Source organism: Bombus bifarius, unplaced genomic scaffold (assembly GCF_011952205.1).
Source record: "Bombus bifarius isolate JDL3187 unplaced genomic scaffold, Bbif_JDL3187 scf7180000008218, whole genome shotgun sequence".
Classification (NCBI taxonomy): domain Eukaryota; kingdom Metazoa; phylum Arthropoda; class Insecta; order Hymenoptera; family Apidae; genus Bombus; species Bombus bifarius.
In genome coordinates, this window is record NW_022884519.1 from 391,740 (window position 1) to 408,115 (window position 16,376).

The 16,376-nt window shown below is 39.3% G+C and overlaps 1 protein-coding gene across 1 annotated transcript in view; it reads left to right on the forward strand.

Annotated features, from left to right (window-relative positions):
* The first annotated feature begins 1,134 nt into the window (after positions 1–1,134).
* Positions 1,135–16,376, forward strand: part of LOC117211191 (homeotic protein proboscipedia) — a 64,799-nt gene continuing 49,557 nt past the window's right edge. The window contains exon 1 of the mRNA XM_033454859.1: positions 1,135–1,663. Within this exon, the coding sequence (XP_033310750.1) occupies positions 1,135–1,663 (529 nt within the window). The remainder of the gene's footprint in view (positions 1,664–16,376) is intronic.

Genomic DNA, 16,376 nt, shown 5'->3' on the forward strand with positions numbered 1-16,376 from the left:
AGTCGACGCTCGACGACGCGAAGAACCCTTGGGCCACCAACCGCCGAGGCCCCCTGCCCCACGGAGCAAACGAGACAGCAGTAACAACAGAGACACGCCACGGAGAACATTGGAGAAGCGAAAAAGGCCGCGGTGGAATTCGTCGGGGTGCCAGCCTCGAGTGGAAGTCACCGAGAGAGTCTCTCTCTCCTCTTGCCCCCTCTACACTGCCGGTGTACCCTTTGCTTCCGCCACCATCGAACTCGATCCTCCAAGGCGACTCCTACCCATCCTTTTTCTCCCTCCATTACGCTCTCTGTTCCGTTCTCTGTCTCCCTCTCCTGTCCACTCCGTCTCTCTCTCTCTCTCTCTCTCTTTCTGTCTTCTCTGTCGATTACAGTTCACCTCTGCGGCGTTGCCCTTCTCGAACCCCTCCACCTCCGCTTCTTTCTCCTCCTCCATCACATCACTCGGCAAGTGTACATTGCGCTCGCTGGCTCGCCTGCCTAGCCAGCCAGCCAGCTAGCCTGCCTGCCTACCTGCCTGCTTGCCTGCCTGCCTGGGTTCCGGCCGATCGGAACGCTCCTGGTAGCCGTAGTGTATGCGATCGAGTGCGCGCCAGTCTCAGTGCTGCCGATTTAGCGTAACGTCTGTATACCGATGCAGCGATTTCCTCTGTGAAAGTGTGCTTTCGCGTTATGTGGTTGAGCCGCACGGACCAGGTTATGTGATGCTACGAGGTGTGATAGCTGCGGGGTGAGTTTTCGCGGACATGCGAGTGTTCTGTGTGCCGTCGTGCTTCGATCTGCGGTGAACTCGACGGAGAAATGGCCCCGTGAATGCACCAAGTGGAAGCAGCTGTCGTGAACAACGGTTTGGACCCGGCCAAGGTCCTTCGGTTTTCGTCGCCGGCGATATATTGCTCGTGCTAAGTGAACACGCGATTATGACTCGTGGTGTATGCTGAAACTGCAGTGCGAAGGATTCTTTCAGGATGTAATATCGTTCTCGTGTTTCTGATGGCACAGCTAGACCAAGCTCGTCGGTTACAGTGAAAATAGAGACTACAAATACTAGAAAAATATTGAGCAATCAAACTACCCCGTTATCTCTACGCAAGCAAGGAAGAATATAAAAATCAGTGTATCCTCGTCTATGCGAGGCAAAGAACAACTGTCGTCGCATCAGCAAGAGAACCGTGAGGATCCAACGCAGCTGGACGGTTGCGGCAGCGTGCAGCCAGCCGGAAGGCAGCTCGAGGCGTTGGTCCACGCGGGTAAGGAGATCGCGAGCGTGAAGACGAGGCCGACGACACCCGTCCTGGCGAACGACGGAGGGGGTGGCTTCTGGCTGGCCACGGTGGCCGCGGGGGCAGGTGCCCCAGCCGGGCTGCCCCCGCACGGGACACATCACCCAGCCATGGATCCGACATGCGGCTCCGCGGAGACAGGCTTCATCAACAGCCAGCCCTCCATGGCGGAGTTCATGACCGCGTTGCCCCAGCTGGCTGGCGACGCGAGCCTTCAACACTCTCCAGGAACCGGAGGATCCATCAGCCCTGGATCCCATCATCCTGGCTACCACGCTATGATGGACCCTCACGGGGTCGCCGATCCGTCCGTCAACGTGCCCGAGTACCCGTGGATGAAAGAGAAAAAGACTACACGGAAAAGCAACCAACAAGGTAAGTGAGAACAGTGAAAATTGGAAATAATCTTGGAAAATAGCGGACTTTTGTCATCGCGAGATTTTGAAGCTTTTCGTGAGAAAGAATTGAGAAAGTAGGAAAATAGGGGCTGCAGTTCGATCGTAGGGATATTTCATTGCGTAGGTGGAATAATGGAAATAGATTTTAATGGAATAATGGAAATTATAAATTTTGAATCATCGTGCCAGTACTGTTAATAATATTTGACACCCTCTTGTAAATTGATGTATTTATTGTTACGACGGTTTTCAATTGTTTAATGGAAAGAAATTCGGGAAAGGGACGAAAATAGACGTAATTTGATAGTATTTAGAAGTGTTTTGGAGAAACAGATAAAATTGAGCAGAGTTCGATTCTAAATGAGTTCCACATGATGATACAAGGTTGCATGTTGAGAGGCAGACGAATGGACCTAAAAGGCACCCCACTTGTAATTCGACAGACACGATTACACTGTACCATGTAAGTTACAATATCAATTACGAGGACCCTACAAACGTTTCAGGGGTTCGTTTGGCCCAAGTCTCGTTGCGGTGAATCGATGAACGTTCGAGTCAATTAACGCGAGCCCATAGAATTCCATTACCATTTTTACTGCACGCGGCTTTACAACCTCAGAAATCCCTCATTTGTGACTCAAAAAGCGTTACAATTATCCTTAATATTCCCGCAGCTTCTCAACGTTATTACAATTGTTATATATCAATCTTCAATCTGGCCATAAAGACTGAGTCAGGAATCAGGCCACTAGAACGTAAAATCACCCCTTTTACACATTAACGAACGTGTCATTGTTGAGCACGAACGTGCACCGAAGAAAGATCAGCGATCCGTCATTCATCAACACCTATCAACCTTCTATTCACTTCGGACAGGACATTTAATGGTGTGCAATTGTAGGGTATAAATCAATTACAGAAGAGAGCTCGTAAACACGAGTGAAAATAGTCTTCTAGATGCTACGTTCGCTACCCCTAACAGACCTCCGATCGCACCAAAAGCTATTCCATTTAACCGAGCAATTACCAACACCCACAAACGTCAGCATGATAGTTCACGGGATAATTGAACCATCGACCAAATAACGATGAATATGTCATTAAAGATTACAGTTGTAATTAAACAATTCGCCGTCATTCTGCCCAATTGTACTTGTTTGCGATTTGTGATAAGAAACTTGGGCTCAAGGCGACCATCGGCCGCCGAACGTAGCCGCGGTCAACGGTTCCATACCATGGAATACCAAATGTCGAGGAACTTACATAGCACAAGTCCAGTTAGCCCGAGGACCCGCTATAAAACCTGGGTTTTTTCGGTAATTGAGAGTTTTCAAACGGACAGGCAGTCTTTGTTCCAAATTGACCAACTGACAGGGACGTTAGTTTCCCTTACTTTTGAAACGAAGGCTGTACTCGACGAATCCGATGATTCCGTGTCCTTAGTCACACCCCATCATAGTTTTCCTCGGTGGCATCATCGAGACAAAAATTCATCCTTTCTTGCGAGTAGAGTAGCGCCTTACGATCTGTGAGTATTGTGTGAGCAGGTATATCTATCCTTTCGTTGACCGTGGATTCGTTATCGAACCTAAGACCAACGTCACTAGTATCGCCAGTGCCCAAACACAGTGGTTGATTGTCGAATCGGTAGTATCGATACTCGTATTACCAGGCGGCGCGTACCTTCGTTATAACACAGCGATGGCCAATTCCAATGAAGATCTAGCAAACGCCCACAACACTATTCCAGACGCTTCTTCGACAAATGTACTTTCATTTCAATTTTCATGCACTTTTAGAGAAATTGGGAATACAAAAATCTATAGAAATATAGTCAGTGGAAGTATCTGTGAAATTTAATTAGGACTAGTGTTATACTTAGTTTTTATTTATTTATAGTACGTAGATTATTTAGCCAAATAACAATGAATATTCCCCCAATGTTCATACACTTTTAGATATTAGGAGTACAATACAGAAATATAGTCAGTGGAAGTATAGTCAATAAAGTTTAATCGAATTAGCACCAGTGTTATACTTAGTTCTCATTTATTTATAGCACGTAGATTATTTAGCCAAATAACAATGAATATTCCCCCAATGTTCATACACTTTTAGATATTAGGAGTACAATACAGAAATATAGTCAGTGGAAGTATAGTCAATAAAGTTTAATCGAATTAGCACCAGTGTTATACTTAGTTCTCATTTATTTATAGCACGTAGATTATTTAGCCAAATAACAATGAATATTCCCCCAATGTTCATACACTTTTAGATATTAGGAGTACAATACAGAAATATAGTCAGTGGAAGTATAGTCAATAAAGTTTAATCGAATTAGCACCAGTGTTATACTTAGTTCTCATTTATTTATAGCACGTAGATTATTTAGCCAAATAACAATGAATATTCCCCCAATGTTCATACACTTTTAGATATTAGGAGTACAATACAGAAATATAGTCAGTGGAAGTATAGTCAATAAAGTTTAATCGAATTAGCACCAGTGTTATACTTAGTTCTCATTTATTTATAGCACGTAGATTATTTAGCCAAATAACAATGAATATTCCCCCAATGTTCATACACTTTTAGATATTAGGAGTACAATACAGAAATATAGTCAGTGGAAGTATAGTCAATAAAGTTTAATCGAATTAGCACTAGTGTTATACCTAGTTTTTATTTATTTATAGCACGTAGATTATTTAGCCAAATTTACGATGAATATAACGCCAATGTTCATACACTTTTAGATATTAGGAATACAAAAATCTGCAGAAGTATAGTCAGTGGAAGTATTTGTGAAGTTTAATTAGCACTAGTGTTATACTTAGTTTTTATTTATTTATAGCACGTAGATTATTTAGCCAAATAACAATGAATATACCGCGAATGTCCATGCACTTTTAGATATTAGGAGTACAATACAGAAATATAGTCAGTAGAAGTATAGTCACTAAAGTTTAATCGAATTAGCACTAGTGTTATACCTAGTTTTTATTTATTTATAGTACGTATATTATTTAGCCAAATAACAATGAATATATTCCGAATGTTCATACACTTTTAGATATTAGGAATACAAAAATCTGCAGAAGTATAGTCAATGAAGTTTGATCGAATTAGCACTAGTGTTATACCTAGTTTTTATTTATTTATAGTACGTATATTATTTAGCCAAATAACAATGAATACACCGCGAATGTTCATACACTTTTAGATACTAGGAATACAAAAATCTATAGAAATATAGTCAATGAAATTTAATCAAACTAGCACTAGTGTTATAGTACATAGATTATTTAGCGAATAAGCAAAATTAGTACTGAGGTAGTATGTTGGTGAAGGTGGCCACAAGAAATACTGTTGATGTTCAACAATAAGTTTATTAAACTATTAACAGTCAATAATTAACGATTAACGATCAACTATCAACAACAAATAACAATAAAACTATCAAGAATCAATAATCACATATCTCTAATTGTGTTTGCTTCGCTATGACGCTTAACCTTCCGCACTTCGCAGCTCGAGGCAGAATGAATCTGTCATTCGAAACCAAACGGATTCTTTTCTTTGTTGCCCCTCGATACGACCACTACGCACGCGTTTATTAGACGTCCGCGACGGTTGCCGCGTTACGCGATCTTCCGAATATTCGGCGAAAGAACCGTAGGGATATCGATGGAACATTAGGCGTGTCGACCTTACGCTTCGAAGATACAGCGCTGTGTGTCGCGAAGCCATTAGAAAGTTCCGTGTTCGAGTGTCGCCACATATAGAATAGTACGTATACTTTAAAATGCTATTTAGAATATTTCTCCAGATTTTAAAATTAGCAAGTTCACGTTTCGAAATTTGTATACTCTAAGGGTTTTATTTCAGAGGGAAAAGAACAGTAAAGTATACCGTGAACACTGAAATACCACTCTATGCATTTAAATATGCTTCTCCGGTATTATGACACCATTTCTAAGAATTTTAGTCATTCGCTTACTTACTTATTTCTCTTACATTTAATAATAAATAATATTTAATAAAACTAAAACTTAGTATCTGTCCGCTGACTTCAGTACCCGACTGTATATAGTAATACGTTGAACAGAGAATTTATAGCAATTAGTAGAAACGAATTTCTATTCGGATATTATTTTTTTAATTACATTGGTAAGAATATAAAATTGCATAAATATCCGCAGTCCACTGATGAAGCTACCGCACTGCCAGTCAATTAACGCCATGATTCCCGTAGCGCGCGTATGTGGAACGTCTGTCCGGCGACACGTTGCGGCTCGCCACGGGGTGCCCGTTGTCCGACGGCTAATGACAGCCAGCAGCCACTCCTTTTCTCGACGGGACGGCATCTGGACCTCGTCACGTGCGAAAACCGCGCGTTTCCCAAGCATTCGTAAACATTCGCCGGCAAATTATGATGTATCGTTGGGCGAAACGTGAGCCTGCCGCACAGACAATCGATGGACCGATGGCTAACACATGCGGGCCTTCCGAAAACTCTTTCAATTCAGGCTGAATTATCGCCTTCCGGAACGAGAATCGTCGCGTGCACATGCTGCGCAGAATTTGGAATTCGGTGTCTTCGACCATTGTGTCATTCGTTCTGGTTTGCTCGACCTTTTGGTCAACGTCGATTAGTAGCTTTTTCGTTTGGTTGTCTTCCACATTTGTCGATGGTTTGTCGATAATGAAGTATGGTGTATCTTGGTCAGGGTTGACAAATTTCTTAGAAAATTAGCAGTGTTTTTTTTTTTTTTGTTTATTTTTAACAATGTTGCATGTTGATTGGCATCTTTGTTCGAAAGGTTTAACACCCGAGGAAAAATTGTTATCGAGGACGTTGTATTTGACGTTAACGCAATTTCCTCTGTTGTTGGCAATCGTCGTCTTGAAATTGTGCAACAGGAAACGCTGTAATTCCGAAGGATCGTGTTACGAATGAGCATCGATAGCGGTGTAATTGACTTACTGTTTGTGTCATCCTGACCTTCTGCTTAATTCATGGAATTGAGAAACGTGCGACTTTTTGGCTGAACTTTCTTCTCGAAATATCGAACGAAGTTGTTAATGTTTGTGCTTTCTTCAAATTCTTCGAACGAGATTACAGCGGAAATGAAAGATAAACGCTGCTTTGGATGGGTCAATCTTCACGACTGTTCCCAATAAACTTTAATTATTTGAAATAATTAATACCACGAGATATAGCATTATTTTTAATAAATCCCAGGTGTCTCTTATCTACGTGAAATACGCATAAAATGCACCTATTTATACGCACATATCAGAACATGTTCTGATTTCCAATATTCATAAGAAACAACATAACAAAAGTGACTTCTTCGCGGTAGAAAATTGATAGAATTGAACAATGCAGTCGTCCCAGAAGAAATTCCAAATTCTTATCACAAGAATATAACAGCAATCACTGTTTCCCAATCGCAACATGTGATTGATAGAACTGAATAATGTTAATTGATTTAGTACAAGTAAAATTTTGTCCCCTTGACATAATATCAAAGTCCTGATTTTCAATATTCATAAGAAACAACACAATTACAGTGACTTCTTCGCGGTACAAAATTGATAGAATTGAACAATGCAGTCGTCCCGGAAGAAATTTTAAATTCTTATCACAAGAATATAACAACAATCTTAACATGTGATTGATAGAATTGAATAACGTAAATTGATTTGGTACAAGTAAAATTTTGTCCCCTTGACATAATATCAAAGTCCTGATTTCCAATATTTATAAGAAACAACACAATTACAGTGACTTTTTCACGGTACAAAATTGATAGAATTGAACAATGCAGTCGTCCCGGAAGAAATTCCAAATTCTTATCACAAGAATATAACAACAATCACTGATCGCAATCGCAACATGTGATTGATAGAATTGAATAATGTTAATTGATTTAGTACAAGTAAAATTTTGTCCCCTTGACGTAATATCAAAGTCTTGATTTCCAATATTTATAAGAAACAACATAACAACAATTGACTTCTTCGCGGAACAGAATTGATAGAATTGAACAATACAGTCGTCCCAGAAGAAATTCCAAATTCTTATCACAAGAATATAACAGCAATCACTGTTTCCCAATCGCAACATGTGATTGATAGAATTGAATAACGTAAATTGATTCGGTACAAGTAAAATTTTGTCCCGTTGACGTAACATCAACGTAAACAAGAGGCAGAGTAGGACCACGATCCATTTTCCAGCAACTTGTTGGCTATTGTCGTCCCATCGAGGACCAATAAATCTACGGCGGAGGACCCCGACGCGGTCGTTCGACGCAAGGTCGCGCGATCAAAGGGGTGGCCAGTAGTTTATGGGCCAAACGAAGCCAAAACAGGCACCGTGTTCTGTTTCCATTTATCTCGAGGCCATTGCTCTGTCGTCGGCTCGGTTATCCGTGGAAAGTCGCGGGCCGATTCGGTCGCGGGACACGTCGGAAGATTAAGTGTTCGGCAGGAAGGTTAACCAGTCGTTGGCCAGGCGGTAACACGCGGAATCATCTGTAAATTGAGCCCAGGGCCAACGGGAGAGAGCGTCGGGACGGCCATAACTCACGGGGCCTGCACTCTGCCACCGATCCTCTCTTCATCGTCTCTATCTACCTCTTCTCCCTTTCTCTGTCACTCTATTTCCCACCCCCTTGCCGCGTTTTGCCTTTCAACCCTCTCTTGCCGGACCTTATCGTTACGCTGGACGACACCCCTTCGCGATGACCCGACCTTCTATGTGGAAATTTTAAGATGTAAAATATTTGGAACAGAGACGAAGTCGATTACAAGTGGATTATGAATTTTGACGCGTTTGTGGGAAATTCAGGTGTGGAAAAGTGTGAAGAATACTCGTAAGATGTAAAAATGTAGAAAATGTTCAGGGTAGTGTGTTTGTTATAATATCGTTAGAGGGTTGGTGTTCTCCTATCTGATGTAGTTTTTTATTATTAATTTGATTACAAGATACTGTTAAATAATTTTTATGACACTCTCTTCATTGTAAGTTTTAGGTAGAATATTGTCAGAGGATTGATTTTCTTCTATCTGATGTAGTTTTTTATTATTAATTTGATCACAAGATACTGTTAAATAATTTTTATGACACTCTCTTCATTGGAAGTTTTAGGTAGAATATTGTCAGAGGATTGATTTTCTTCTATCTGATGTAGTTTTTTATTATTAATTTGATTACAAGACACTGTTAAATAATTTTTATGACACTCTCTTCATTGTAGGTTTTAGGTAGAATATTGTCAGAGGATTGATTTTCTTCTATCTGATGTAGTTTTTTATTATTAATTTGATCACAAGATACTGTTAAATACTTTTTATGACACTCTCTTCATTGTAAGTCTTAGGTAGAATATTGTTAGAGGATTGATTTTATCTTAGCTGGTGTAGTTTTTTATTAATAATTTGATCACAAGATACTGTTAAATAATTTTTATGACACTCTCTTCATTGTAAGTCTTAGGTAGAATATTGTTAGAGGATTGATTTTATCTTAGCTGGTGTAGTTTTTTATTAATAATTTGATCACAAGATACTGCAAAATAATTTTTATGACACTCTCTTCATTGCAAGTTTCAGATACATTTGGCTATTTCTTCTATTTAATCAATGAATAAATATTTTGAATATTACGACGCAGAGTGAATTTGATATCTCACACTGCAACTGTCAGATAGTCGTAATAGTATTTTGCGAACGAAATGAATCTCAGCTTAGGTTAGTTACATTTGAAATGAATCTCAGCTTAGGTTAGTTACATTTAGAAGAATCAAAGAAGTGGCCAGTGGTTTACGAACGAAACAGAATCAAGTAGGTTGGGCTATTTAGGTTAGTTACATTTGAAATGAATCTCAGCTTAGGTTAGTTACATTTAGAAGAATCAAAGAAGTGGCCAGTGGTTTACGAACGAAACAGAATCAAGTAGGTTGGGTTATTTAGGTTAGTTACATTTGAAATGAATCTCAGCTTAGGTTAGTTACATTTGAAATGAATCTCAGCTTAGGTTAGTTACATTTAGAAGAATCAAAGAAGTGGCCAGTGGTTTACGAACGAAACAGAATCAAGTAGGTTGGGTTATTTAGGTTAGCTACATTTGAAATGAATCTCAGCTTAAGTTAGTTACATTTGAAATGAATCTCAGCTTAGGTTAGTTACATTTAGAAGAATCAAAGAAGTGGCCAGTGGTTTACGAACGAAACAGAATCAAGTAGGTTGGGTTAGTTAGGTTAGTTACATTTGAAAATTCTTTGATTAGTGATCTATTGGAAAAAAATAATGAAATAAGGTGAAGCAAGTTTGTTAGGATTTTATGATAATGACAAATAGCTGAATGGAAAAGGATTTGTTATTTCTGTAAGGGGAAAGGCTCTCTGTTTGATCCTTTCAGAGAGGCTCATTTGACTCCGCACTTTCCCGTTTCTTTCTGCCACACTTTCCCTCGTTAGTACATTTTCATTGTCTCTATGTACTTCATTGTCATGGACTTTGTAATTAGACAACAATGTTAGATCGTAAAGATGCGATGAAATGTCATAGCAATGCGTTTAAGGCTCTCAACTACCTGGAAATCTGACTAAAGAATTATATCCAGTTTCTTCTTCCATTGTTAACCGGACCACAACTTCGATTGTCGTTCGTTTAATTAGACTTTTGAAAATTCACACTTCGAATAATCGCTGCCGATGAAATAATACAAGCTTACATCTAAACAATTTAATAGTTAAACAATTATGGAACATTTGAAGACGCAAAATATGCAATCCAAGACGAAACAGACGTCCAAGTGTATTTCTTCAATTCTGTCCATAGATTTACCGATATCATTTCAAATTCACCGAATCATAGAGAGCTTCATCACCATCGTTAATCATCATTTCTCACAACTATTATACACTTGATACAAAAACTAAGCGAGCATATGCACATTCATCAAAATCCACCTCTTGCAAAAGCATCTCTTCAACCGCGCCACTTGCTGTCAAATTCTTCTTCTTCTTCTTCGAAGAGATTCTTCAAAATTATCACACGACACTCGAATAAGCCACGGAAGGAGCGCGTGAACACTGCGGGTATCGCGACCATATTAATTGCAAAAGGGGTGACGACGAGTAGCTTGTCTGCTTGCCACGAAGACAACATCTTCGTGGGCGCAGGAGGAAGATACCGTGTCTGATCGGCAGGGTGGCACATCCTTGGAAGGAGATAGCAAGGAGGGTAATGATAATCCAGCCTCTAGCCTAGTCGTATCCCGGGGGATGCAGGGATTAATTGACACATCGGCGTTTCGAAGGAGAGTCTTGTGGGCTGGCGCCTCCGCTTTGCTAGCCGGCGACGTGACTGATGAGACGCCTGGAACAAGCCATCGTGAAAAACACCGTTGGATCCGTGGCCTTTTTTGCTGGCCATGGATCCGCCAAGAATTACCGAGCAAACCATCATCGGTTGGCGGCTCCTTTCGCGCCCCCAGCCGAGTAACTCGTCTAATCAGACGTCGTCCACCCTCCCCATTTTCTTCGAACGTAGCCTAAAGCGTGGAAACGAACGCACGTCGATGTTACAGATTGGAATTTAATGCGAGCACGGTGACGCACACGGAAAGCAAACTAGGGTTGTCTTGAGAAGAGAACGTGCCTCCAGGAAGAGTCGTCCAGGAACAGCCGGCGAGAGGCTTCTAATTGAAATTTTCTGATGAAGATTTGCAGCCGGATGATGGCGGTTGTGATAGTTGAAGATGCGATGGAGGTAGATCTTTTTTGTAAATTTAAAATGCTTGCAAGGCAGAGCAGATGTCTATTAGCAGCTGGGATTGTGGCTTTAGCGTCCAAGTTTAGTTTTTGGATTTCAGATGGAAAGCGAGGAAGGATGTTGCTATGATTAGGTAGGATGATAGGAAATTCGAGATTGAAAAGGGAAATTGGAATCGTCAGTTTTAATGTCTAAATCTTGAGATTAGAAAAGAAGTAAGACGTTTGGCATTGGTGCTATTGTATTGGGTTGGCAACTAAGTGATTGCGGATTTTGTCATTAGGTGGTATTGACAAATTCCGCAATCACTTAGTTGCCAAGCAATAGTTTGAGTATTTAAATCTTACACGTATTGAGTGTTAGTTTTAAATGCGATACCGAAGACAGAAAGAGAGAGCTGTTGTGATTATCGTTTTAGAGTCTGAATTTTACGTATGGTGGATATTTCTGGAAAATCTGAAGTCGAATAGGATGAAGGATACTTAGAACTGCGATCTTATTGTCAGTGTATTGAAATTTTAAAACAGTAGAAATTCTTTTCTTCTGTTAGGATTGATGAAGATAAAGGTGTTCATGAACAAAATTTTGTTGAAAGTTACATGCAAAATAAATATGTTAAGAAACTGTACGTAACCAGTAGACTTACAGGGAAATCAGCATCGAAACAAGTAGAAATTATTTTCTTCTTTTTTGAAATGATGAAGATAAAAATGTTCATCAACAAAATTTTGTTGAAAGTCACATGCAAAATAAATATGTTAGGGACTGACAGTGCACTGTAACTAGTAGACTTACAGGCAAATCAGCATCGAAACAAGTAGAAATTCTTTTCTTCTTTTTGGATCGATGAAGATAAAAGTGTTCATGAACAAAATTTTGTTGAAAGTCACGTGCAAAATAAATATGTTAGGGACTGACAGTGCACTGTAACTAGTAGACTTACAGGCAAATCAGCATCGAAACAGGTAGAATTTCTTTTCTTCTTTTTGGATCGATGAAGATAAAGGTGTTCATCAACAAGATTTTATTGAAAATCACATACAAAATAAATATGTTAAGAGACTGACAGTGCACTGTACGTAAGCAGTATACTTATAGGGAAATCAGCATCGAAATAAGTAGAAATTCTTTTCTTCTTTTTGGATCGATGAAGATAAAAGTGTTCGTGAACAAAATTTTGTTGAAAATCACGTGCAAAATAAATATGTTAGGGACTGACAGTGCACTGTAACTAGTAGACTTACAGGCAAATCAGCATCGAAACAGGTAGAAATTCTTTTCTTCTTTTTGGATCGATGAAGATAAAAGTGTTCATGAACAAAATTTTGTTGAAAGTCACGTGCAAAATAAATATGTTAGGGACTGACAGTGCACTGTAACTAGTAGACTTACAGGCAAATCAGCATCGAAACAGGTAGAAATTCTTTTCTTCTTTTGGGATCGATGAAGATAAAAGTGTTCATGAACAAAATTTTGTTGAAAGTCACGTGCAAAATAAATATGTTAGGGACTGACAGTGCACTGTAACTAGTAGACTTACAGGCAAATCAGCATCGAAACAGGTAGAAATTCTTTTCTTCTTTTTGGATCGATGAAGATAAAAGTGTTCATGAACAAAATTTTGTTGAAAGTCACGTGCAAAATAAATATGTTAGGGACTGACAGTGCACTGTAACTAGTAGACTTACAGGCAAATCAGCATCGAAACAGGTAGAAATTCTTTTCTTCTTTTGGGATCGATGAAGATAAAAATGTTCATCAACAAAATTTTGTTGAAAGTCACGTGCAAAATAAATATGTTAGGGACTGACAGTGCACTGTAACTAGTAGACTTACAGGCAAATCAGCATCGAAACAGGTAGAAATTCTTTTCTTCTTTTGGGATCGATGAAGATAAAAGTGTTCATGAACAAAATTTTGTTGAAAGTCACGTGCAAAATAAATATGTTAGGGACTGACAGTGCACTGTAACTAGTAGACTTACAGGCAAATCAGCATCGAAACAGGTAGAAATTCTTTTCTTCTTTTGGGATCGATGAAGATAAAAGTGTTCATGAACAAAATTTTGTTGAAAGTCACGTGCAAAATAAATATGTTAGGGACTGACAGTGCACTGTAACTAGTAGACTTACAGGGAAATCAGCATCGAAATAAGTAGAAATTATTTTCTTCTTTTTGGATCGATGAAGATAAAAGTGTTCATGAACAAAATTTTGTTGAAAGTCACGTGCAAAATAAATATGTTAGGGACTGACAGTGCACTGTAACTAGTAGACTTACAGGCAAATCAGCATCGAAACAGGTAGAAATTCTTTTCTTCTTTTGGGATCGATGAAGATAAAAATGTTCATCAACAAAATTTTATTGAAAATCACATGCAAAATAAATATGTTAAGATACTGACAGTGCACTGTACGTAACCAGTAGGCTTGCAGGGAAATCAGCATCGAAACAAGTAGAAATTCTTTTCTTCTTTTGAGATCGATGAAGATAAAAGTGTTCATGAACAAAATTTTGTTGAAAGTCACATGCAAAATAAATATGTTAGGGACTGACAGTGCACTGTAACTAGTAGACTTACAGGGAAATCAGCATCGAAATAAGTAGAAATTATTTTCTTCTTTTTGGATCGATGAAGATAAAAGTGTTCATGAACAAAATTTTGTTGAAAGTCACATGCAAAATAAATATGTTAGGGACTGACAGTGCACTGTACGTAAGCAGTAGACTTATAGGGAAATCAGCATCGAAACAGGTAGAAATTCTTTTCTTCTTTTTTGAAATGATGAAGATAAAAATGTTCATCAACAAAATTTTATTGAAAGTCACATGCAAAATAAATATGTTAGGGACTGACAGTGCACTGTAACTAGTAGACTTACAGGGAAATCAGCATCGAAACAAGTAGAAATTCTTTTCTTCTTTTTGGATCGATGAAGATAAAAGTGTTCATGAACAAAATTTTGTTGAAAGTCGCATGCAAAATAAATATGTTAGGGACTGACAGTGCACTGTAACTAGTAGACTTACAGGCAGATCAGCATCGAAACAAGTAGAAATTATTTTCTTCTTTTTGGATCGATGAAGATAAAAGTGTTCATGAACAAAATTTTGTTGAAAGTCACATGCAAAATAAATATGTTAGGGACTGACAGTGCACTGTAACTAGTAGACTTACAGGGAAATCAGCAAGTAGAAATTCTTTTCTTCTTTTTTGAAATGATGAAGATAAAAATGTTCATCAACAAAATTTTATTGAAAATTACATATAAAATAAATATGTTAAGGGACTGACAGTGCACTGTATGTAACCAGTAGACTTACAGGGAAATCAGCATCGAAATAAGAAGCACGTGAAATCGAAGGGAAGAGATATTGCCGAAAGAAGGTAGCCGAGGTTCCAGTCGATTCGGTGATAAAGGTGATTGAACGATTAGGAGTCTCGGAAAGAGGAAGGCACTGGTGAAAGAGAGAGGAGCATCTAATTTAAAGATTCATTGGCAAGTAAATCCGCGGCGAATTAAAGATAACTCTCCTAGGAAATCCCAGCCAGCAAGCTCCTTAGAAGCCACTGCGTTTGCTCGACGAAAGAGAAAAAGAAAGATGAAAGGGAAGCAGAGGGGTGGTCTTAAGACTATGATATCACGTAGAACGTATTTAACCGAGGGATAAAGCACACTTTTGAAAAAGAACATTCTTCAGAATTTCTTCAATAGTTGTTGAACACATAATTAAAGAAACAAGAAGATATAGTAATTTGATTTAACTCAAAATGATGATACTCTTCGTTTCCTTGTACCAAAGAAAGGAAGAAGACTATGGTTTCTGTGAAATTCGATTTTTCTAAATTTGCAAAGACCGTGGGTGGCTGAATCGTCGAAAACAGAAGGCCAGGGTAGTTGGTTCGGTCATAAAATCGAACGATAGTTCTTCAATCCTTCGACGTAAATCCTCGTGAGCTCTTCTTATCAGCTGCTCTACAATGCTGTACAAAGTAGAATGGAAAAGTTCCAGCGACTCGTATCAGAGGGGAGATTTCTTCCGCGTTCTCGTTGCCAAACACGTCCATTTGAATTCCTGCTGTTCTAAATTAATTCACACTTCAGAATTCACTGAACTGTTTCTTCAAATATGCAACTTCAAGTAGTTTTGTCAAAATTTGTTACCAATTCAAATTGCATAAAATAGCATATGAAAATAATTTCCATGGAATTCAATGGAATCTTGCAACCTGACATTCTCATCTGATTGAAGAAAATCATATTACTGAAGATAACTAGAAAAATAAAACAGCAACACTGAATTTTTATCGAGTAACAAAACCACTCGACAAAACAACAGGCTGTGCCATGAATCTGCAACAAATAAAATTACAGCAGACGCCCTATAAGAAGAAGGAACACCCTAACAAATTTACGAGAACAGTTACCGCAGTTCCAACACTTGGCAAACGTCCGTAAAAACGGGAATCGGCAACCTATAGATACCACGTTACAACGAGCAACTGCACATCTGCGTGGAACCGGTGCTTGAATAATAAACACGGTATAACAAATTGATAATCCGGAACCCCATAATCGTGCGCATATTTCGGCTCGGGGAATCTGTGGACCGACACTAAAAGAACTTTCCACGCTCGTTGTTGCGCCAAATGGGCCGCTATAAAAGCGTGGGGGCGCCCATGGCAGCCCTCTTCCTTCCCGATTCCGTTTCACCCTCGTCGTCTCCGTTTCCGCCTCGTCTCGTGCCGCTTTCTGCTACCGTCGCGTGGATCAAAGTGTCCGGCATACGATTCTCGCCTCTTCGTGCTCAGTTTGTTCATTTTATTGTCCGTCGCTCGGTTCCGATCTTTCGAATGAACGTTGCTCGATAAAAATGTTTCGACAGGCCCTGTCGAA